The sequence below is a fragment of the Osmerus eperlanus genome, chromosome 17, assembly GCF_963692335.1.
Source record: "Osmerus eperlanus chromosome 17, fOsmEpe2.1, whole genome shotgun sequence".
Classification (NCBI taxonomy): Eukaryota; Metazoa; Chordata; class Actinopteri; order Osmeriformes; family Osmeridae; genus Osmerus; species Osmerus eperlanus.
In genome coordinates this window covers 12,520,809-12,546,423 of record NC_085034.1, presented here as the reverse complement: position 1 = coordinate 12,546,423, position 25,615 = coordinate 12,520,809, and the positions used below count along the sequence as shown (strand labels likewise).

The 25,615-nt window shown below is 40.2% G+C and overlaps 1 protein-coding gene and 1 long non-coding RNA gene across 2 annotated transcripts in view; both read right to left on the bottom strand.

The window, feature by feature from the left end:
• The window catches only part of med21 (mediator complex subunit 21), a 29,444-nt gene extending 8,064 nt beyond the window's left edge, over positions 1-21,380 (bottom strand). The window contains exons 1-3 of the mRNA XM_062483717.1: positions 21,375-21,380; positions 21,036-21,269; positions 9,172-9,286 (exon numbers count right to left, since the gene is read on the bottom strand). Coding sequence (XP_062339701.1) covers positions 9,172-9,286; positions 21,036-21,269; positions 21,375-21,380 — 355 coding nt within the window. The remainder of the gene's footprint in view (positions 1-9,171; positions 9,287-21,035; positions 21,270-21,374) is intronic.
• Positions 21,381-23,833: 2,453 nt separating this feature from the next.
• LOC134037801 (uncharacterized) lies at positions 23,834-24,702 on the bottom strand. The gene is made up of 3 exons (XR_009932583.1): positions 24,285-24,702; positions 24,053-24,118; positions 23,834-23,935 (listed from the first exon to the last, which is right to left on the bottom strand). It is a non-coding gene; the product is annotated as an uncharacterized LOC134037801 (long non-coding RNA).
• Between the last annotated feature and the right edge of the window lie 913 nt (positions 24,703-25,615).

The window sequence follows — 25,615 nt, the reverse complement described above, 5'->3', positions numbered from 1 at the left end:
AGTTCAGGGGTGTAATTTGTTGGATATGAAGCCCCCACCCTCCACTCCAGAGACAGTTGGTGACAGAGAGGCGCAGACATAAAGTTAAACATAGTCATGCGTTAAGAGTAGAGTAAAAAATTGAGACTAAATGTATAAATGGATGTTGAAACTCAGTGCTCTGAGTTGGTGCATGTCAGTTTAGGCAAAGGTAGCTTAAACCTCTAGGTTTAAAAGAAATTCTGATTTGATTGGAACTCTGTTGTATACATTTATAGTTGGATTTGACATTTAATTCATTTGGCAAGTTGTTTAACTCAAACAACCATAACACAGAAATTGTTAGCTTGGATGTTATCTTTACATATAGATGGGGTCTTGTGTTTACAAACAATGAGGATGTGCACGCAGCTTCAAGGCAGAAAGACGCGTTCCATTGAACTTTTACTGTACCCTACACTTTTAATGTTCCCGCCACCCCCCCCTTTCTGAATAAAGTTTGATTGATCTGATTAGTTGATTTCTGTTGCTATGAAAACCAGTTTAGCCAAGCTAACTAACATTGTTTTAGCTAGCTTGCATTACCATTCAATCGCTAACAAAACATTAGTAAAAATAGCTTGCTAATCCGGCAGAACTGGTTCATGCTTGGAGACCTCAGAACATCACTAGCTTCTCGTCATATCACGCAGTCGGGGCACAGCTATATAATCAGCGTCAGCACCCTTGGGTACCCAGCATGCAGTGCGGCATGTCAAAAAACGTAGTTTGGTTACAACAGCCGTGCGAGGGATTTCAGTTTTTGTGTTCGTTCAGTTGGATGTTTGTAATGTTATTGTTTGTTAGTTAATATAATCTTGTTGGTCACCCTGATTGTGCATTTTGTGTAGTTTAATGGGACCAGAGAGTTGGATGCTATACTTGCACAGGCTATTCTCATAGGCAGCTGAACATGAGCTCTGCCCTAGCCCAGTTGCCCACATGACTATTGTTAATTGTGTATTGACTGAGGTTCTGGAAAGAGATCAACTCAAAAAGAGTTTCAATATCCACTCTTCGGGAAAGTTTGAAAAGAGTGTTGTGGTTAAAATGTGTCAATTGTGGGAGGCATGTTTTTGGAGTACTTCTAAACATCATGCGGCCGCTGCAACATTTCTGCCTTGGCGTGACCTGCGCTGGGAGAGAGGGAAACGGCATGGATGGGGATAGTGTGTGGACAGATGTCAATACAAATTGTCTGAAAGGGGTGTATTTATGTAAATGTCCACATTGCCTCAATATCTTTGTGTCAATAAATCAAATATAATTTTGACTGATGGTTTTTCAAACCTTATTGGCTTCAAGATGACATCATTCTGAAGTACCATGCGCAATTTCACCTTGAAGTGTCAACCATTTCTTAACCTTTGTCCCAAAGCTGACCAAAGCTAATGCTCTGCCCTTTCTATTCATAAAATCTCAACAGTTGGTGTGTAGCAGAGAGGATAAAAAGACTGACTTGTAACCTTATGCTCATGAGTTCAAATCACCATTCAGCCTATTGTTGTTGGCCAAACAACAATAGGAGTAGTTGTTTGGTACCATGAAGTAGTTTTGCTCTCTTGTTGTCCAACTGTTGATCTTTTATAATGTACATTTTTATAATATTTTCCCATCTTGCGGAGAAACCCGCATCGCTGCTATATTTTCAAATTGTTCACAAAACAAAAACATGAATTACACGCGCTAGCAAACTGTTCTCTCATTGGTCCGATTTTACTGCGGCTATAAATAGGCTCTGTTGCTTTAAAAAAAAAATAATCTCAAGGCGTGGGGGAGTGGGGGTGCGTGAACCCGGTCGGGATGTAGAAGGGGGTGCGTGGCCTAAAAGGTTTGGGAACCGCTGGTCTAACAGATTAAGACATGTTCATAGGTACCTAGCGAAAAGTAGCCTTAACTTTCCTAGACTTTTAGCTATAGTACTAATGCTGAGGGCTCGATGATATCGCTGTCTGTCTTAGTAGAACTGCGTCGTTGCATTGTTGTTTTGGAGCATGCAAACATTGGTGGGTTCAGGTGCCTGTACTGGCTCATAAAAAAATTACTGGCCCACCATACAAGCTACCCAAAGCTCTTGAGCATGGCTGAGCTTCTAGGGTGCGACTACTTCAGGAAGTTAAAGGTAAAAAGGTCACCTATCCATTATTTAAGATTAGATGTAATCTTTACATTAACCTTTAGATTAGTGAGTTCCAAATATTTCCGACGGTCCCCACAGCGCAAGTAATTTTTTTCGAAATGGTAGCTAGCTAGCTTAGATAGCTGCCGGGCTAAGTTACCTAGCATTAAACTCGTAGCAATGCTACTACCATGCTAGTGTTACTTGCTAGCCTTCTAATTAGTACATTTTGAAACCATACTAAAGCGTTTGTCGCATAGTTTTTGTCTATCGGAAAATAACATTTGTGATGGACCCCCATTTGAACGATCACGTGACACTACTCATTAACGGGTTAATGAATAAACCAATAAATGAGTCATTTTTTCCGTTTCCCAATGTCAAGATTGATCATAGGAATAATTATAGGTCTCATCGTATCATTAACTAGATGCTTGTGATCTTAGCAGAAGTCATCGAGGAGCCATTTCTTATCTAATTCATCACAGGCAATTAGCCTGGAAATTTATGAGAGCACTGATGTGTCTATTACCAGGCAACTTGAGTTGCATGTCCGGTACGGCAACATTTATTTTGTTTAATGTCACAATCCTGTAAATCATGGGTCCTGTTAATGAACTGTGAATACTAAATACTTGCCTATGCTTTCTCTCAGATACCTGGATAAAGAGGGACATGTTCTCAATCAGTTCCTGGACCAGGGGCCTCATGTATAAATGTTGCGTACGCACAAAATGCTTGCGTCCGTTGGTTTTCACGTACACGGTGTGATGTATAAAAATGTACTTGACGTGAGAATGTGCGTGACGACCCGCACATTCTCGGGGGCGGCTGTGGCTCAGGGGGTAGAGAGGGTCGTCTGTTAATCGCAAGGTTGGCGGTTCGATCCTTGATTCCTCCCCGGCCATGTGCCGAAGTATCCTTGAGCAAGACTCTGAACCCCAAGTTGCTCCCGATGGGCAGGCCGGTGCCTTGCATGGTAGCTCGCCGCAGTTGGTGTGTGAGTATGAATGGGTGAATGAGAGGCAAACATTGTAAAGCGCTTTGAGTGCTGCTAAGGTAGAAAAGCGCTATATAAAAGCAGTCCATTTACCATTTACGCAAACTTTTGAGCAGACGTGAGAATGTTCGGGCCCGTCCGCAAAGTCTTGTCTGGCTCTGTAACTTGACGAATTCTAACTGAAAAGTGCCGAAACTCACCAAACATTACAAAATAAAGATTCCACTACAGTTACTGTCATAAGTCTACGAAGTTGAATATTCAAAAAACACAATTATCTCCGCTAATTAAAGTTTGATCTTTGATGTGGATGATTCACGTAAAAATGCCAAAACCCAAACGGGAATTAAAGGTGACATGACATGAAAACTTCACTTTAGGAGGTTATTTAACCCTCGTGCTGCCTTCGGGTCACATGACCCAAAGGTTCATAACGAACCATCGTTGTGTTTACCCAATTTTACCCAATACAAAAACAAATTAAAATAATTTTCTTTTAACCTTCGCAATGTGGGGGGTCTGAGACAGCCTAGCTGTTAAAAGAAAATGCTTCACTTTGTCTTTGTATGCGGTAAATTTGTCGCAATACGACGGTGGGTCACAATGACTGATGGGTCAGAATGACCCGAAGATAACACAAGGGTTAACATTAATATGAGTTCCCCTAGCCTGCCTTTGGTCCCCCAGTGGCTAGAATTTTCGATCGGTGTAAACCAAGCCCATGGTGTTCTTCTCCGCCTTTCAGAAAATGAAAGCTCAATTGCTCTGTTTGAAAATCTCCTCTTTGTTATGTCACAAGGAGGAAGGTTACCTCCTCTCTCTGCTTTGCCCACCCAGATAATCTGGCCCGCCCATAAGAAACTGAGCTACGACCGTGCAAGTGTTTTTATCCTCGAAAGACATCATGGCTTGCAAACGAACGAAGCATTACATTTGCTCAGTTTGGATGTACAAGGAAGAACAAAAATATTTTTACAGTTCCGAGCCTCTGAATACCCAGTGTCTTAATTTAATTTTCTCTGGAAATGCGCCTACACAACTTCTGTTGTAGGCGCATTTGTTTTGTATGTCTGCGCCAAACACTTCAGCCACGACTGTTTCCTCAACTTGAGCTAATACAAAACTGGCCTTGCTGAAATTAAATTCTGGATCAGTATTAACTCTCCTTCGTCCAGCTACTAACCTCGGACAAGTAAGTTAACTAACGCTATATCATTTTGTAGCTTTACTGTATATGGTTACCTAGCTTGCTACCCTTAGAATGTGGCTGTAACATTAGCTCTGCAGCTAACAGCTGAGTTACTGTCGCTAATGTAAAGGTAGATAGCATCAAGTATGTGTGTGAATACACATGCTGTAACGTGAGTGTTGTACACTTCTTTGTTATTTGGATAACCGTTCTGCTGTTGGTGTTATGGCGCGCGCGATATGCGCCTTTCCCCGCATTGAAATGACTGAGTGTGTACCTCTGCAAACCAGGGTTATCAGATGAGAATGGGCAAATTCGAGGCATCTTACAGCAACGGGGCTACAGCCATTGCGATACATCCATTGTAAACATTAGCGCATGGTGCCGCCCCTCCGCTCCTCATTAGCATTTAAAGCTACAGACACCAAAACAGCGCGTTCTGAGGAAAGCTCCAGCCATTGCGATACATCCATTGTAAACATTAGCGCATGGTGCCGCCCCTCCGCTCCTCATTAGCATTTAAAGCTACAGACACCAAAACAGCGCATTCTGAGGAAAGCTCCTTGTGGGACTGCTAGTAGTGGCTGTAATTCTGCACCAAGGCTGAATTTCGGGAAAGAGACTTCTGATACAGTATTAGGGGACCACTAAGGCCTATATAAAAGCAACAAAAAACAGCATGTCATGTCACCTTTAACTGTTTAATCCGCCACCACTTAACTTCTACTAACTTGAGGGTGTCAAACGAACGACAAAATCACTCAGGAAATGCATGTCACTCCTGTATATGGTTGATATTGCACGCAGCATGGATTATTTACCACAGATGAAATATATACCACGCTGTGCTGTGCAACTATACAAGATTGGCATGGGAAAATGCAATTGTCTGTGAGCCTGACTCTGGCTCATCCAGGATGCGTTCTTAATTTCTGCCATGGTCCAGTTCAGAACCAACAGCATTTACGGCCCGTGTGACAGTTTTCCACTCCGCCGACTTTTGTTGCTAATACCTGATGACAGGCCGCTAAAAAGGAAACATTTCCTCGCCTCCACCTCTGTTGTTAGAACCTCGATCTCAGTCTGTGAAATCTTTCTTTTTTGCGTGTTTAGCCATTTTAATTCAGACAAAGAAATGACCTCAGAGGCGCATTTAAAGGCCATCTGCATAGTCATTTCTGGGAGGAGGCAAGGCAGGGTCAGTGGCTCATTCACGTGTTGTCAATCTCACGTTGATTGTGATTTATAAAGGAAATGTGCGCAGGAACTGGCATACGACCGGTTTTATACATGTGAATATTTCTGTGCGTAGATACTTTTCAAGTTTTGGGCGTACGCCATCTTCTGGTATGTAACCTATGCAATCTTTTATACACGAGGCCCCAGGTCCCTATTGCTGAAAGCAAAGCAGACACTGTTGTGGAAACCGTCAAGAGCATAAAGAAGGGCCTCCCATCAGAGAAACTATGGACTTGGGACTGACATGGCAGCTGTTGTGCTAGTTTGGTCGTGTATGCTAACGAAATTGTGTAAGTCACGTGACAGATCCCGCAAGGCAGTGTGAGATGCCTGGCAGAGCAAACAGGTAGCATAGCAAGAGAAGCAAACCCTATTCTATGCGTTTATTAGGGCATTTATAGACGAGCAACGTCAGTTTGTTGCCAGTTAAAACAAAACTAGCTAGCATAACACAGCTAGCACAGTATATGCAAGGAAAAGTAAATGCTATTCCCAGCACAACACTGAGCCGCTCACAAGGAGCGAATAGGCGAGTTGTTGCCAATTTAGTCGCTGCCAGTGGATCTAGTGTAGGCTACTCATCGACAGGCGATCAGGTGTAAAAAAACAAGGGCAATGTTCCGCAAACTTTAGTATCAAATTTATGTAACTTTTGTGGAGACGATCAACAGGCGAATTGCCTGTATGTGTGAATACAGCTTTCTCGCGCGGCCGTTTTTTTTTTTTTTTTTTTGAATATAGTTATACTTTTAGGGGGACAGGAGGTCGTTTTGGAGGGGTTGCCCAGTGACACTCGTCACTGCGCTCTGTTGTCAAGGAGCTAAGTAGCGCGCAAAATAAATCTACAACATAAAAATTGTAGTTGTGGTGCTCCTTAATATTTGTTGGGTGTGCCTACATATTTGCTGGTGCTCCTAACTTTTTAAAGTTTGGAGCACCAGCGCCACCAAGAAAAATCAGTGGGCCAGATTCCAGCAAGAGGTAAATGCTTAGTGCTAAGTTTTTAAAAAGAAATCCCCTTCCTCTTTAAAGACTGGAAACACACCTGGACTGCACATCTGCAGACTCTTAGCAAGAAATTTTGCCCTAAAAGATGAGAATCAGGTTCTGCAGGATTGGTCCTTGTTCAAAAATCATGGCCTTACTGAGGCATTCAAGGTTGGTTAATTAAGCTTTGACTACAATCAACTATGGTTCACAACTATAGGAGCAAATTCCAAATGTGTCTTCTTCGGTCCTATGTATGGTGCAAGAGAATGTGATTGTACGCATGGAAAAAACATTAGGCCAAAAGAAAGAAAGAAAAGCCTTTACATCACTTAAGTGTATTTTCTGTATTTGTGTTCTGAACGGTAAAAAATAATTTATTGTCCCATGCTGCTTGCCTCAGTTAACCAAGCAGCCTGATCGAACTTTCATGCAGCGGGCGTAGCCAGGCAGAACTGCGTAGGCGTGCCGCATAGCATATCAAACATCTAATAGGACAAAAAAATGAAATAAGTAAAAGAATATACACCTTATACATACCGAAGAAACAAATACAAATTACACTTTAAACCTGTAATTTTTAAGAATACAGAAAACAGGCAATTTATATGAATTACCATAAATGACACAAATCATTGAATTGGCTCTTACAACAACACAAACACAGCACACTAATGCCATGGTAAACCAGATGTTGTTTCAAGAACAAAAACCAGGAGGAGATCATGTCTGCTTGCAGACTCATGATGATGAGTGGGCGAGACTCATGCTGATGAGTGGGTGAGCCTCTACCCCTGCCTGAGCCTCTTTGCAGGCATTGCATTTGTTTTCCCTGTTTCCAAACTGTGAACAGGATTTCTCAACAAAGAACAGGGTAAGAACATCACTTTGAAGAGTAAACAAATAATTACGTGTTTTCTTTATATAAATGCAGTTTGTGGTATTTATTTTTGCTTTATCCTCAGGTGAAAACAGACTTCCAGAACCAGCTTCATGGAGAACACTTGGCTGCCTGCTTAAAGATCTCCATAAATGGACCCCCTCCGGAGGCCTTCACATATAATAGGGCTATGGAAAAAAAAAACTACCCATTTTCCGTTTTTTTGTTTTGATAATAGAAAACGAAAAAACGACCCGTTATCTGATTTTCTTAAATATGGAAATTGGGAAGTAAAAGTGTGTGGAAATGTTCTTTCTCAATTTTGCATAGATTTTTGTGTTGTGACCCGGAAGCTGCTCCCACGAGCTTGACAGTCACTCTGGTCCACATATTCAGGATGTCAGCAGAGGGCGCGCTGCCATTTGTATGGAAGCAAATCAATGACAATGTTTGGAATTTTAAAAAGGCATTGAATACTTTATATTGAAATTTAAACAACACCAAATTCACATATGAATATATATTTCAATGAAAAAAAAAAATCTGACCCAAAAATTCAAGACTCGGAAATTCAGGTTGCTCACATTCGAGCCCCCCAAAGAATTCGACCTTAAAAATTTCTAGCCTATCAACAAAATGTATATCTTGAAAAATGTTAGCCTTATGGAACAATAGAGTCATTGTAATCAACAGGAAATAATTGTTTAAATATGATTAGTATGAAAAGGGCATTGTGTTTGTGAATGATGTTATAGATGTCTGGTAACCTTTTGGAATATAAAGCTTTCTTCGACAAATATAATTTAAACTGTACTTATAGAGAATACAACAAGATCTGTAAAGCAATACCAATATTACAGTTAGTTCAAAGCACATTGTTATATGTAAGAATAAGACCCTTACCAACTTTACCAAATGTTTTTATTAATGATTGTACTTTATTTGACAGTAAATGTAATACATATATTAGTGATGCTTTGAAATAGGATTGTGTGCACAGGTTCCGAATATGGTTGCATTGTCCATAAAAAAAAGTAAATAAATTAAATTCATTAAATGTTCCATCTCCCCAGAGACTCACTTTAAAATAATTTATAAAATATATCCGGTCGCTGACTTTCTTAGAAAAATATTCAACTTTGGTGTAGAACCTTCTTTATTTTGTGAGGTGGCTGATGAGACTCTGGAACCATGCTTCAGTCCAATGTAATCCAATTTTGCATTGAGGCTCGATTGCTCTGCGAGCAATTTTATCGTTCATCTGCTCTGCTATGCGCCCTCTGCTGACATCCTGAATATGTGACTGTCAAGCTCGTGGGAGCAACTTCCGGGTCACAACACAAAAATCTAGGCAAAATTGAGAAAGAAGATTTCCACACTATTTTAATTCCCAATTTCCATGTTTAAGCACATCAAAGAAAATCAGATAACGGGTTGTTTTTTCGTTTTCCTTTTTCTATTATCAAAACAGAAAATGGGTCGTTTTCCGTTTTTTGTTTTCCTATTTCTAAATGGTAGTCGGGAAACAGCTCGTTTCACGATTTTGGTTTTCTTATTTCAAAACGAAAATCCATTGGCCGCAAAGTACATGGACCATTTGGGATAACCCCTCATGTTTACAATATCTGACTTCGCCCCTGCCTACCATCACAAATATAATCAACATCTGTGGGAAACACTGGAAGGGACAAACTGCAAACAGTCCAAGGATTATTCTGAAATATTTTAGTTCATCCTACCTTCAGTGGGGTTTGAAGGCTGATCTTTGTTGAGTGCTGTCTGTATGTTGTTGAAAGATGCTGGGGGTGCACACTGTTGTAGCACCCCTATCGCGTTACAGAACTGATCAGCAAGCTAGACAATACAGAAATGGTGAGATGAGTACACAAGGTCAGGTAAAGGTTTGCAAGGTAAATTAGGAATGTCAAAATACCAGAATACTGATACCAATTAAATTACACAATTCATATAAACGGACAAATGTCAATAAAATCAATATTTTTATTGTCAAATGTTCAAAAGTTGAAAATCTACCTTAAATTGAGTTATTGAACTATAATCACGTTTATACAATGCATTTGGCTTGAATCTACCGATAGACCAGGGGTGCACAATTACAATTCTAAGAGGTCCATTGACTAACATGTTCTCCCCCAAAAGAGAGCGCAGGTGGAAGTGTGTGTGCGGGGGGGCTGATGTTTCTGATTGTCTGGTAGGTGGCATTTAACTCTGTATAACTCGAGACAGCTATCAACTCGGGAAGAAAACTTCCCTACGCATGCCTGTGCGTCTTCCATTAATTTTATATAGCGGGACAAGTTATCCCTTACTTCTCGGCATGAGAAATACAAGGTGTTGCGTGAGAAATAGTTGTTTGATAGATGTGAATGCGTGAGACTTGAGAGCCCTGTGTCTAACGTGCGATCTGATTTGGGCCATCATTGTTGAATATGTAGGCCCTCTAGCTAATAAACAAAGTACTGACACTCGCTGTGGGAAGGATAAAGGCATTTATCTGTCCACTTCTCTTATTTAAAGCTCGATTTTCTGTATCTACTTTCCTGACTTTGGAGACGTTATAACTTTTCTTCAGCTTTTGCTTCTCTCGCTGTCTCTCTCCTAACATGCATTTTAACTTTCACTCTGTTTGAGTTTTGTAAAGTGATTTAAATAACATCGCTCTACAGACACAATGAAGCTCGAGTCGCCATTGGCTAGTACATTTTGTCTTTTACTACTCAGGAGATTTTCTTGCATGGAATGCATGAACAATGCAACTGGGGGGAGGGGCACACACACACATACTATATCTGTCTGAATTATTATGTATGGTTACATATGGGTTCAATCTACCATTTCTTGGCAAATGGCTTTCTCTTGCCACCTTACACCTCTCCAGTGCTGATGGGTCATATGCCTACTGTAGAACATACTGATGTAGAACAGCAGACAGATTATAGTGTTTTGTTTAAAAGTTATGACCATTCTAGTGATTAATGGAAAACCAGAAAAAAAAGACTAGCTAGACTAGCACTAGCTGGCTATACACCTCCAAAATTGACTAAATTGGCCAAACAAGGTATAGATATTTAGCTTAAAGGGTACATAATTTAGCTAGCTAATGTTTATTTCACAGAAATCTGCCAAAGAACGAGATTAATACAGTACTTCTGTCAGTCATAACTTTTTTCTGAAAAGATTTGCGTCACTCCTACAAACAAATGCTTCGCAACTAAAAAGTTTAGACTTTTAATCGACAATATCCACAACAAATTAAGAAACTTCTCTTTACTTGAAATATCGTTTTCAATTTCTAACACTATATGAAATCTCCCATGGAATGTTCCCTGGCTCCGCTTCGGCAAAAAATGGATGATGACAATACATTTATTATTCACGCCCTGTAACCCCTTAGCCAACTATATGTGCTTTTAGCTTATGTTGTCATGAGTATCTGGCAGTTTTCAGAAATAAAATCGGTGATTGGATGGCGAAGATATTAAGGCAGGAACCATGGGAATTTGGTTTCCCATATTTGATGGAAAGGGCCAACCTTTTCACCTAGCGTGACATTTGGTCGCATATGTGAGTGTTTAACTCGCATTGTAGAGGGTTGTAACACGTGATTGGGCAACACATCGTACACTGTAAAAAATGTCTGTAGATTTTACGGTGATACACTGTCAAACATGACAGTAAAAGGCCGTAAACTCCAAATAGGTTGAATACAATTTATGTAACAGTGAAACACCGTAAATAGATATACCCGCCAAAACAATAATCTTTGCGTCTGTTTTCTGGAAAAAATACATTATTATTATGATACATTTGTGAACGTTATACATAAAAATGGCCAAGTGTCATTTTTGCAAGTTGGTTTTGTAAAAAAAAAAAAAAAAAACACATCACTGTTTAATCTAATAACCATATGTAACAATCAACCCTTAGACGCTCTAAAGCCCCTTTCCCCCTAGTCCTACTACTCACGTCTATATCAATGTGACTGAGCTTACAGTAGGCACGATATTGATCTTTGCTGCTCTTAGTGGGCAAAGTGGAGTTCTGAACTCCACGTAGGTTTGAAGGAGGTCTTTCTTTTTGGCATCTAAAAGCCTACGCGAGTGGTAAATTGCAACGGTGGGTAGGAAGGGTCAAAAAGGAGGACAAAAGGGTGAAAAGGAGGACACGCAACAGTGGTCCGGACAAAGGGCTGGAAAACCGGACTGTGCGGACGAAATCCGGACGTCTGGTCACCCTAGTGAGTTCTAAATATTTCCGACAGTCCCCACCGCATGAGTTATTTTTCCGAAACCGGAGCTAGCTAACTTTTGTTAGCTTCTGGGCTAACTTACCTAGCATAATACTCGTAGCAATGCTACTGCCATGCTGGTGTTACTGTTTAGCCTCCTCATTAGTACATTTGGAAGCCGTACTAAACAGACGATTAAAAAAATTGCCAAGGTTCTCTCTGAGTTACTGGTTGACTTGAAATAGGGTGACCAGAAGTCCTCCTTTTACCCAGACATGTCCTCTTTTCGAGACCTAAAAAATGCGTCCGGCAGGGATTCCAAAATTGTCCGGGATTTTGCCTCGTCGGATATTTGTGTTTCTCTGGGTCTTTCACAAACTATTACGCCCTTACAATTTTGGAAAGGGTATCTCCCTTACGTTCCACCTTCTCTGCTCTGACTGTAGAGAGAACTGTCATTTTGATCAGATAGTGCGGCATGCAATATACGACCAGCCTTCCACCAGCCTTCGACCCTTTTTTACAAACTCAAATCTGGTCATCCTACTTGAAAGTACTGGAGGAGAATTGGATAGCAAAAGCAGATGAAACTGTTGTTAAAGGAACTCTGTTCTGTATTGCTGGAGACTACCTGGGCTCACATTCCATCATTTATTGAACATTTCTGTTCCTCAGAATATTTCTGCAGATGCTGCCTAATTTCTCGAACTCAATTTCAGGGTTCTGACCCAACTTCATGTGGACTGAGCGTACCACTGAAAATTAAAGCTCTGCTGTTGACCGCTTACAGACTGAAGATTTTCCAGTCGTTCAAGGAATAAAGTTCATATCAGTGTTTAATTCTTTGAAACACTTTAATTTTTGTCAGCCTGGTTTGCCCCCATTCCTTGGACATGACATATTTGAAGGTGTCCTCTCTTATAATGTTGCACTTTACCTGAAGTATTTCGTTAAGAAAAACAAAAAGGTTCACATACTCTATTTTGAACAGGCGTATTGAAGATCCTGTAAAGCAAATTGCATGATTTAGTTCTCAGTACATTATATATATGTGTGAAATAAGTTCCTGAAAGCATGTGAAAAGCACGAAAACTTTGTCGCACTGAAATGTGGAGTTAGACCTTTGAACAGTTTCTCTTCCGTTTTCGGCTTAGGTTTTGTATAGGCGGAGCCAAAACCCGACCGGTCTATGTCACAGCGAACCATCTACGTCAGATCACAGACGGTTGCATTCTGTTACTCAGCTGGTACGATGCTATGGAAGCAAATCGTGACCAAAATGCATTTGCAGAAATGCTTTTTCATTTTAAGAACGTGGCTGCATTATTTGACTCAAATGAAATTAGTAATCAATCATCCTATTTGCATTTTAATTTTCTTCTTCAAGAGTGCTCAATCTTTCACTTATTTAAAATGAAAGACATTTGAGATTTAATTTTCAAAACATGCCCCAGCAAATAGATACCAAAATTCAATTGGAAATGTAAAATTTGAAAATTATAATGCATTTGCAGAAATGCTTTTTCATTTTAAGAATGTGGCTGCATTATTGGACTCAAATAAAATTAGTAATCATTCTATTTGCATTTTCTTAAATATAATAATAAATCAAATAAGAAAAGAGACCGGACAATTTTCGTTTTCGTGGTCTGCCCGCAAAGTACTGCCCATAATTCAAAAACGAATTCTTCTTCAGCTCCCTGCTGACCGAGCTACCCATCTTGTTCGGTAGGGGGCGGTGTGCACATCTGCATTGCATTACATTGTAAATGTGCCGGGAAATTGATTGAATTGCCGGGTCTTTAGAGGACGCATCACAGATCAAATTATTTTCCACACTACCACATGTACTCAGTAAAAAATGAAAGTGGAAGATTGCAATGCCTACACATTAATAAACTGATTGACGTGTGGCCGTTACAGTCTTACATGAAAAATGGACACCAAATAGTACCATTAAAGCACAGTGGTTTGGTTATTTGATAGATATGGCCGTATCAAAGACACAGAAGATAAGCAGTGCCATTACATCAGTTTATCCAGATCTTCCTGCAGTAGGGCTTTGAAGTAGGGCTGGGCTAAATATCGAATATTAGTGATAATATCTCAATACATTTTGACAACGATGTACAATGTGAAAATATTGTGAATATCGAATATAAAAATAAATGAAAAATTCTTTCTTGTGTTTCAAGATCACCGTCTGGCTTCTCTGTGTTCACACAGACACCGTTTCATGTAAGACTGTAACGGCCACACGTCAATCAGTTTATTAATGTGTAGGCATTGCAATCTTCCACTTTAATTATTATTTTTTGAGTACATGTGGTAGTGTGGAAAAAAACTTTCACTAAAATGAGGATGAGTTCACCAACTCCACCAAGTCATCATTCCTACTGACAACAAATTGGGCCTTCTTGTATGTTATCCCATTATACTGCACATCTGCAGGCAGGTTTGTATTTATTTCAGTGAAGCCAAGAATTGTAAGACTGCCTCTACCTTTTTCACTGTAAAGCTCTGAGTAAAATGTTCACACACTCCATCCATCTTTAAAATGCAAGGCTGGAGGACTCACTGACCCAGTTGACTGAAAACTGAAACTGAAAATTGCACAGCCAGGCACAGGCACTGTGCAAAGAGAGTGCACAGGCACTCTCTTTTTGTCCTGTCACATAAGGACCTCTGCATGAATTGTTCCATTTGATGTCCATTTTGTCAAGTTGCAAGTACCATGTTATGGCAACTGCTTAAATTTTCACTTGACATTTTGTACTACTTTGTAACAATAGCTGTTCCATCTAACTTGTTTTTTATTATTTAGTCGGGCTATTAATCAGAAGTTTGCCGGTTCGATTCCTGGCTGTGCCAAATGACATTGTGTCCTTGGGCAAGGCATTTCACCCTACTCACCTTGGGAAGAATGTCCCTGTACTTACTGTAAGTCGCTCTGGATAAGAACGTCTGCTGAACGACTAAATGTAAATTTAAATGCAAATGAAAACATATTGAGATATATATTGAATATCGTAAAAATTGACAATATCGAGATATACATTTTTTTTTATTTTTATACATCGCCCAGCCCTACTTTGAAGGCATTCGGTGCAGAGACCACAGATGATCTCCAGCTCATTACAGAAGGACACTTGCTACCAGTGTTGAAGCCATTGCAAGCCAGAAGACTTGTCGCTGCCTGGGCCCAGAACAGTAAGTGTTATGAATAACCATTTCATAACATTTCAAAAATGCCATCACACCAAAACAAAAGCCATCTGGTCTTTTAACAATGTATTACAATTTTAAGAGAGCAGCATAACATTATTTAGGGTTTAATGTTTTTAAAGCTCCTTTGTTCTTTGGTTGCAGACTCATCTACTCCACCTCCAACCTTGGCGTGTCCCTCTCCAGTGTCTGTCATTTCCTCGCAACCTTCACCAGCATCATCCGCAACCACCTCATCGCCCCAGGGAGGCTATTCCACTTTTGTGCCAAACTGGGTGGACAATTTCCAGATACCATGGCAGAAGCTCCCTGAAGAGTTGGTGCTCGCTTTGGAAAGACAAGACCTAGTCCACGACGAAAAAAGATGTACAGTACGTAAACTTTCAGTAAAAAAAAACGGACCCATCTGCAACCGACGCAAGCATACCCCACAATTACCCCAGAAATGGTACCCTCTCTAGTTACATTAACTCTTAGATGCGTGAGTTCTAAATATTTCCGATGCTCCCACCAGTGAGTTATTTTTCCGAAACGGAAGCTAGCCAGCTTTAGTTAGCTTCCGTTACCTAGCAACCTAGCATAATACGCATAGCAATGCTACTACCTGCAAGGGTTACTTGTTAGCTTCCTCATTGTACATTTTGAAGCCATACTATAGCTTTTGTCATATAGTTTTTGTTTATCGAAAAATAGTCAGTTGGAATGTTCAAAATCACAAGTGCAACGCTATGCTGTGGGGCCCGCTTTCGAACGATCACAACGATGCGATGCTACTCCTTAAAGGGTTCATAATCGCATTGCAGGTCGATTTAAGGTGTACCCCTAAATTTTCTGCTTGCGCTCCTAAAATTCAGTCTGGGCTACTGTACTCATAGTAAAAAAAAGTTAGTCTGGAGCCCTGCACTAACCGAGACTGTAGAAATTCAGCAAGAAAAAGAAAAGATTAAGAAGATGTTTGAAGAGGTGAACCACAATACAGATGACGTGAAAACATTTGTACAGTCCACCTAATACACGCAGCGTAAGGACATCAACAAGGGGACAAGCATCCAGAACCTCACCCTTTTTGTTCAAGGAAGCTGGTATGGCAGAACACTTTCAAAACTTGGTTTTGAGTCTAATGGAGTCCTTCATTGCCAATGTGGACAAAAAGGGTAGACGCCTCTTAAACTTCCTCAAAAATGTTGATGCACCAAAACGCAAACAAGTCCTGGATGCTGTTCTCAAGTTTCAGAATGAAAAATGATAGGTCAATGTTTGCTCCGAAGACATCACACAGATGATACTTCTTTTGCTGGCTCGTTTTGGCGAGAAGCTGTTCCATTTAATTGAGGAAACAAGAGGTCCAGATGGAGAAGAAAGAAACACTGAAAGTGTAACTAAACCTTCTAGCTAAATGTCCTGGTGTACTGAAATCCAATTATACTATTGGCTAACTTGGTTCCAGGTTATGTTGAAGCCCATATAAAGATACTGACCATTACTTCGCCTTGTACGATGGTCAACCAATAGCAGAATTCAATGCGGTAGCACGTTTTTAATCAAATCTGTATGCCTTTGTTGAATAAGCAGCATTGCATTAAGGCCCTTGTTATTAAAGTTTATTTATATGTTGGTTTTGTTTGTATTCTTAATATTTTCCGGGTCTTCCTGCTTTGCTGCTAGGACATTAATCTTGAGCATCAACCAAGAGATTGTAAACAACCACATCACTTCCTTCATGTCTGCCCTCTGCCTGTTCTTCGGAATTTTCTACTGTTTTAACATAAACTACCCACTGGAACTACGGTTAGGCCTGTCCCGATAGTCAATATATTGACTTATCGCACGGTATATGGAAATGAGCGCAATAATGTTTGGTGCCGGGATATATTGCAACTGATCAATTTTATAATAACAAATTATTATATTAATTTTTACATAAAAACGAATGTCACCAACATTTTAGTCGATCCCGCTGCCTCAGTCATCTTGTCTGCTTTCTGTGTCGAAAGCGTAGGCGGGACTAGTGTCCACACACACACCCCCACACGAAGAGAAGGCGTGAACTCACTGTTATATAGTGTTCCGTTTAGTGACATCTACAGCTAGTTAGGAAGAACAAGTAAAAATGACTTGGTTTCAAAGTGGTTTTCATCTTCAGCTCCGGTGTGGGAACATTTTGTCTTTAAACCAAATGAGATGAGAGCCAATTAACGTGAACGAGCCGGTATGTCGAATTTGTTTAAAAACAGTGGAAACGAAAATAGGCAACTAACCCAACATCTCACCTAGCAATACATAACTATCCCATCCAGTTTTTCAACCTGTGAACAACTGCAGTTGGAGCTGGAAAGGGGTCTTCCATACAGTTCTGTTACAGATGCCTTTTCCCGACAGTGCAAATATAAACGTGACAGCGCGAAATGGCGCACACTCACAGATAGCGTAATTCGCTATATAGCCAGAGAGATGCAGCCATTAAACACGGTCGAAAAACCAGCATTTACAAATATGTTGCAAACTTGACAAACACAGGGCTGCCAACTCTCACACATTGGCCGTGAGACACACGCATTTCAAACATTTCACACGCTCTCATGCCACACGTGTATATCTCAAGCTGAAAAGGCAACAGCAACCAAGTAGCCCTGTTAACGTTGTAAACAATAAGGGATGATGGAGTGAAGCGACAGACGCGCGAACAGCCGTTAAAACTCGCCTTGGGGGGGGTCATTATGTAATCAGTGGCATAAAATGGCTCCTGATAAATGACCCATTCATATGATTCAGGTGTGTTGGAAGAGGAAAACATATAAAACATGCAAGGCAGGGGGTCCCTGAGGACTAGGGGTCTGTACTACGAATCAAGATCAACATTCTCTGGATTACTTTGTTACCCCGCTACGCGAAGCCTAACAATCGCAATCACGATAAGCGGTATCACGATGGCGGTTATCAACTCTCTAACTCAACCCAGATCTTTCCAATCTAGAGACGTGCGTGTTCACATAAAGGGGCGATGTTTGCACCGTATGTCCAATCGCAAACATGGACAAAACAAGAGCCGCATATTTCACGCAGGAGGAGCAGACAATAATCTTACAAACTTTGTCTACTCCTCCTGCGTGAAATATTGTAATACAAACATATCAGGAATACAGACATATAATACAGGCAAAAATCAATAAAGTCGCTGCTGCCAAGCTGGCAGAAAATAGCAGACGCTGTAAATGCGTAAGCTACATGACATATCACTGATATCACTGCCCCAGGCACAAGATGTGACCATAATTACACTTGTGCATTCCATAACGTTAAACTTTTGTTGCTGTATTATTTTAGTTGCGACCCTGGCACTGGCAAACGATCGTGGGAGCAAATAAAAAATAAATAGAAAATTAGCAGTAAGGTAAGTAGCAGTAGGCAATACTTGCACATATTTTAAAGCCAACAAGAACAAGGCTGAATTACCTGAGTCAGTCCCTTTTGTAGGATATTGGTATACAAATGGCCTATAGAACAATGAAATTGCTTGCAGCCAACAGGAAGAAATATTAGGGAAAGAAAACTGGAGGGGGCCCTCTTCCAGAGGACTTCACTCCTGCTGAGGAGCTGGCCCTCTCCAGCTATCAGGGTCGCCCCATGATGGAAGGAGTGGAAGGGGGCATATCTCCAGACCCTAGTGGCAGCAGCTTGGAAACCCAGGCATATGTATGTTTCAAGTAATCTATGTGACCATGTTCATTCAACAATTATTTATGAATATTGTAGGAGTGAAATGTATTACTGTTCTCTGCAGTGACAGGAAATAAAGTGGTGTTGCTGCCACCACCCACTGTCGTCCCACTGTGCCATACAGAGGTAACAGTGAAACTAATAGTCATATGCCAGTATGTATGCCATATGTGGTTGCTGAATATTGATCAAATATGCCATTTACTTTCTCAAGTGGAGGTCCTAGATGATCAGGAAACTGTGTCTGCCTGCTCAGAAAGCATTTTGGGGGTACACTTTTTTTTTATTACCACTTGCAACACAGATGGTGAGAGTGTGTGAACGTGTGGCTGTGATTGAAGTGTCTGTAATGACTTGCTAATGGTGGTGGTCTGTAAGACAAGTCATTAAAGTGCTCATTTCAAATATGACTCAATTGATTAAATTGCTATGGTGTTAAACTCAGCAGGATGAGGAACTTCTTCCTCCCCCTGAGCCTAGGGCCTCCACTTCAAGGCCAAGACAAAGACATGAGGTATAAGCAATGAAGCTTGAAACACAGTAGTCAAATGGACACCTTCAACTTTCTCCAAGTGTGCCTTGCAAAGGGATATATTCTTTTTTTGTTTCAGGTTGGAGCAGATGTGCGAGCCCTGTATAAAAGAACCCTGGAGCTCGATATAGAGTATAAGAGGCTCAATAGAGTATAAGAGGCTTTTAATAAAAATAAAAAAACAAGGCTGAAGAGATAGAAAAACTGGAATATGAGAAGAAGGCAAAAGGTATACATGACAGTGTATGAATGAATGACACTAAACTTTTTCGTTGTGCTTTTGAGCTTACAGCTTACTGACGAATAATGATTTGCCAAACCAAAATGTAGAAAAAAAGTTGCATTGCAAACATACGGCTCAAGAAGCTGGCAAAGATACGTAATTCCCTCAGCTGAGAATCTGTATCTTTCATAAAGATACTCAGCAGGGAATGCATAAGGGTTTTGTCGGTCTCTAAATGTTCTGGCTCTTCTGAGCGCACCTCTCACTATCCGTGCACCAAGCTCCACAGGATCTTCTATTAACAGTGACGTACGGTGAATCAGGTGTGTTGGAGCAGGGAAACATCTAAAACATGCAGGACAAGGGGTACTTGAGGACCAGGGTTAAGAACCACTGGTCTATGGAATATCCATGCCCTAATAAATCGACCAAAGAGGCTAAAGTGGTAGGAATAGTGCCCATGTCCATGACGCGCGCTAGTGATTATGTCGTAGTTGATTTGGTGTTGAGTTTAGTTTTGATGTCAGTCAACACATTAATTTAAGTAACAAAATTCACTGATCTATACTGAAAGTATTCTTTTTGTTAGTTCGCCAGTATTTCATCAGTAAAACTATCTTGGATTTTCTGGAACACACTGACATAAATAATTCCTGGTTCGGCTTGCTATATCCATATCATTTTGTCTCGCGACAGCTAGCTTAGTGCAGGTAAGTCAACTCAAGATGGCCAAGATTTGAGAGCAAAACTGGCAGGAAATTATTTGTTGAAAATGTCAAAATGCTTATCCAAACAACGTCAATCAAGGCACTGCACCTGCAAAATATGAACTTGAATGAGAAGTCGGACCGATTTTTTTTTTACCACAACATTGAGAGGTGTGCTAATCTCACGCCAAACTTTTGATAAAACTTGAGAACCATGAAACCCATTCAAACAGATACACAAATAGGCCTAAACATACACAGACAGATTCCTGGCATTAGCACAAGAAATGTTTTGGTCATGGACTACGCGCAGCGGGCAAAGCTGCGGTAAATCATAAACCTAATGATCTTCCGAACTTTGTATTACCGCTAGCTCTACAAATATTATCACTACACTTGAAAACAAAGTCGTTTAAACATTCCACATTTGTGCAACTGTGTATAGCTACATGCAAGTTTGCTTATTAGAAATTGTGAAAATGAAACACGACACTGCTTTTAAATGAGCTGCCAAAACATCATGATCCACAGTAGCAAAATGTAAAACACTATATTACAGTAGTAGTCTAATGGCTTTTACGTGAAATGTGTCTATTTGGCCGTACTTTTGACGAATTTTGTGAGGGCATGGAACATCTCAAGTGCTATGAAAAATATATGGACTGGCTAGCCTTGACCTTTCGGTAGCAGAATGGTGTAGTACTTTACTAACCTACTACCCGGCGCGAGTACTGCCCTGTGTCTGATGGTACTTGCCACAGTGTTGATGCTACTGTACTGTACTTTAGCTAATCTGCACATTAAGTTTGCTTTTACGAAGCTCTATTTATCTAGCTAAAAACACAATCATTACCAACGCATTTAGCTAGCTAACTAATGCATTAGATGAATACCCAACAACAATTGACTGAACACCATGAAAACACCATGTGTAAAACAAACATCTGTACCGAATTTACTGCATCTTGAAGTTGTGTTAGTCTGTCCGCCATTTTTGAGAAAATGTGAGTTTCCTTGGAAAGACGTAGCCTAATGTGGTTTGAGTCCTTTCGTCTTCTTTTTTTGCAGCTGGCATCGACGTAGTTTCTTTCTTCTTCTTTCCGTGTTATGGCATATTGCAACGAACGTTTAAGAGGTGCATCACTGCCACCTACTTTTCGGGAGTAAGAGGCGGGCGGCTCACACTACCTCAAATAAACGTAGAAACCAGAGCCATAGAAAAAGAGAGTTGCGACCATAGACATATATACATAGACGCCCATGGGTCCTTGGCTTGCGTGTCAACTCGCCGCCATCTTGGGAAGGTAATATTGTTTTTGTTACAATGTGTCTGGATGGGAGTTTCGGGAAAAGATACATGGCAATAAGTTGGTATTTCATGGTTCTACAGTGTTTCAGTTATGGTTCGTGCACTTCTTGATGTGTTCTCATGTCATTTTATGAATCTGAACTTTAACTGTCATTTCGCGAGACCGGTAATTTAAAAAGAAAGACAAACAAACTCAACTCACTGACAAAACCGTTACTCTGTAGAGTTACATTTTTGCTACCATTATAACATGATCGATGTTGAGAGCTAACTGACAGTTAGTTGGCTACCAGTCAGACTATTAGCTAATAGACATGGGGAGCCAAGCCTAACGTTACGTTATTCTAACATTTGTCAAAAGAAGACAATATTGGCCTAACAAAAAATATAGGCTATATATATATATATATACATACATATATCTACTGTTACTTGGATGTCGTTAATTATATAGCATATATGGTTTGCAACGGGAACTTGAATCCCTGCTGTGCGTTTCGGCTGGGCGACTGATATTATGAATATGACTGTAGTTAGCTGGCTACTGTAGCTAACATTTTTCACACTTTGAAGGTTTCCCAAAGAGAAGGAGTTGAGGAGGCAGTGGGAATTTGCTGTTAGAAGGGAACATTTTTCAGCCAGTGACTACTCCGTGCTCTGCAGTGAGCACTTTAAGCAGGAGGACATTGACAGGACAGGTCAGATTGTCAGGATTAGAGATGGGGCTAAGCCAACAGTCTTCATTTTCCAAAGAGTAGGTCTATCACTAGGCTGTAAGGATTTGAGAGCAAGTCAATGTTACGCTTTAGTGAAAATGTTTTTTTTTTTTTTTTATGTTTAGGAATCAAAGATGTAATGTATACTGTGAGATACTTAAACCTGTTCAAGTTGTTTTTAAGTATTTTTCCTTCCATTTCAGCAAGTGGCAACCAGGACAACACAAGCCTCAAGGAAGGCTGAAGAGAGCCTGTCAGTGGACTGTTGTCTGCAAGAGCCTGAACCTCTACCTAATGGCATCTTCCGCCGTCTCATGGTCCGATGCGGTGTCTCTCCGAGCACTTCGGGCAACGTGGCAGCACAGGATGACACCGTGTCCCTATCGGCTGTTGAGATGTCCTCTGCCTCTGAAACTGAAGAGCTTCCATTGCCCTTCTTGAACGTCTCAGCACTTATCTCTGACCACAGCTACCTACCAACCCGCTTTGGTGGCCTTGTGGAAAACGCATTAGTCTACATATCGGGGTTTGTGGTTCGTCAGATACTGAGGAAGCTGTCATGTGGTGTATGCCGTGCTAGCCTGGTGACAGATGCTGCATGTGCATCATTCGATCAGAGCTACCATTTGCTCACCCTAAAAAACAGAGGAGGGCTGATGATTCCTTCAGAAGGAACAGTGAAGGTGATCAGGTCAGCAGAGTGGTATATTCGACAGGCATCATCGGGGAAAGCTGTCAGTGTTTCTGTAATACAGAAGTTTGTCCGAGCAGAAATTGGCTCAGATGATGTGTTTCTTCTCAAGGAGCACATTGAGGAAACACAATTTGGGATAGACAATCATCACTTTTCACTATTATCTTTAGTTGTGTCTGTATTCCACAAACTCAGGCTGCACCACATTGCCAAACTCTGCACTCTGAAATTACAGAGTGGCAACTCACGAAAAAAACTTGGCAAGTGTCCTGTTCCAAGGGTTCTAGCCAGTTCAGGAAGATCCAAGCTTGGATTCTTCCATATCCTTCTATATATAATCTAATGGATCAGAAAAGCTTTCACATGCATGCCATTGCTAGCTAAACTGCCAAAAGACACCAGTTAGTGTGTTAACAAGCTTCTATCAGTTTCAGCTGGGCTGATGGTGGTGTTTGCGAGGTTTTTGCATGCCTTTTAGGTAGTTAGCCTACGAGTTTCGGAACAGAACTCTGCATTGCTGCTTTAAATTAAGATAATATATTTGAATGTGTATATTTGACTTGTTATAAAAATATAGAACGCAGGTGTTTGATGTTTGTTTACATTTGTCTACTCTATTTTTGTTTATGAAATTACTGTTTTATTAAAAGGAAACATCATTGTCAATGTCACTGCTAAAGGATATGTTTCTCAATAAACATATTTGAAACAAAATATAGAAAAGCACGATTTGATTTGTAGGCTATTTGCAGATTTTGTTCCATTTTTTTCTCAATGATGGTCAATTATTAGTAGTTAAAGAAGCACTATTTCGATAGTTTAGATTTATTTTCAGTATTTCAAAGTGAACCTGTAAATACTGCACATGCCTGTGTGCATGCTACATTTTGTATGTGTCTGACACCACAAAGTTCTGGAAAAGTTAAGTTATATTCTATTCTATTTACTATGGCTTTTGCAGTCACTCAATTTCAACCACAAATGTGTAATGTTAGAGAGGCAAGACACAAGGTTGACTCTCAGGGCAGATTCAAGATATACATTGTTTATTTTGAACAATTGTCACAATGACAATCACCCCTCCATATCACTCCATCTAGACCTCCATATCGACCTCCATATAACTTCATCCTTCAATGAGACAGAAGCAAGAAAAACAATTATAAAAAAACATTATGGATATTTGACTTTTCCTGGCCCTTCAATATTAAAACCCCAGATTGTGAAGTCGGTAACAGCACTACTTACTAGTTGAATGGTCTCCCTTTTGTGCACAATTGTTTAGATATCCCCCTATCAAACTCCTCCACTTCACTGAAATAGTACAGACAATATTGCTTCTAGGTGAGCATAAATATCAGTTACACTAACGAAGTAGTGTACATTAATTAGCATTACTTAAGTGGTTGATAATAAAGGTATTAGTAGTAAATGATAAAGTTGTATGGCATTGTGCAGAAAATTTACATTCTCTCCTTACCTCCGATGATAAACTGGTCCAAAGACAAAGTTGAAGTTAGCTAACGCTAGCTAACGTTAACTTTATTGTCCAATTCAAGACACCAGAATTGTTTTATACATAACCATACGCGATTCACATTAGCACTAGCTACTTACACTCTGATTCTAGTTCATCTTGTTCTGAGCCGTAATCGTACAATATTCACTACTGCAGGAAAATATCTAACTATCGAGATTCTAAGTAACATGGAGACAAAACTTTTTTTGGTACTCCACGTAGATCATAAACCCTTGAATATATAAACGACTCAACGGAATCGGTTAAGAAATGTAAACGCTAAAGTGCTTTTTAACCAGAAAAGCCGCAGCTCCACCGTTCACTTGCGTTTGTTTACAGGCGAGTCATTACCTCCCCAAGATGGCGGCGAGTTGGCACGTCGCAGCAACGTTCTGACGCAGACAATGGGGCGTCTATGTATATATGTCTATGGTTGCGACACTTCCATAGACTCCCATTGTTATCGAGGAATGCGGAAGTAAAGCGTGTCACATGCGACCTGTAGTTCCAAACATTGCATTTTCCACCGTTCAACCCCATTCATTTTCAGTGTCTCCGAAGCAAGTTAGCTGGTAAATTGATGAAAATCCTTCATTTTTTCATATTTTTACCACCACATATCAATTGCTATTAGTAGTATTTCATATAGCTAGCTTTAGATAAAGTTTATCGTAAGATTATAGCTTGATTCGAAACGCAGTTAGAGCTAGACTGTAGGTCTAGTATCTAACATAAGCAACACTTTTACTGAAGCTAGCTAGAGAGCACGTGTATCATAACCAGAAGTCAGTTGCCTTATAGTCTGTCAAATTAGTTCTAGTTATTGGTGTTCGTTGGCATACAAGTCTTCTATATAGCTCTTATTAGCCTAGTTAGTAGAGCTAGCAACAATGAATTGCAGATTAAGCGGTCCGAAGCAAGTTAGCTGGTAAATTTACGAAAATCCTGCATTTTTTCATATTTCGACCACCACATATCAATTGTTATTAGTAGTATTTTATATAGCCAGCTTTAGTTAAAGTTTATCGTAAGCTTGTGAACGCTAGATTCTAAATGTAGTTGGAGCTAGACTATAGGTCTACGTAAGCAACACTTTTACTCTAGCGAGCTGTACATGTAGGAAGATCACCGGATCACTACAAACAAAAGGAGTGGAAGAACACTGGACATATTGTACAATAAAATGTTTTATTGAATGCAGTTGGTTGCCTTGTTTATTCTGTTCTATTTACCAAACTCCTTTCTTGTCTTGAGCAGTTGCTGGTGATAATGGTTATTCAACTTGCATCAAG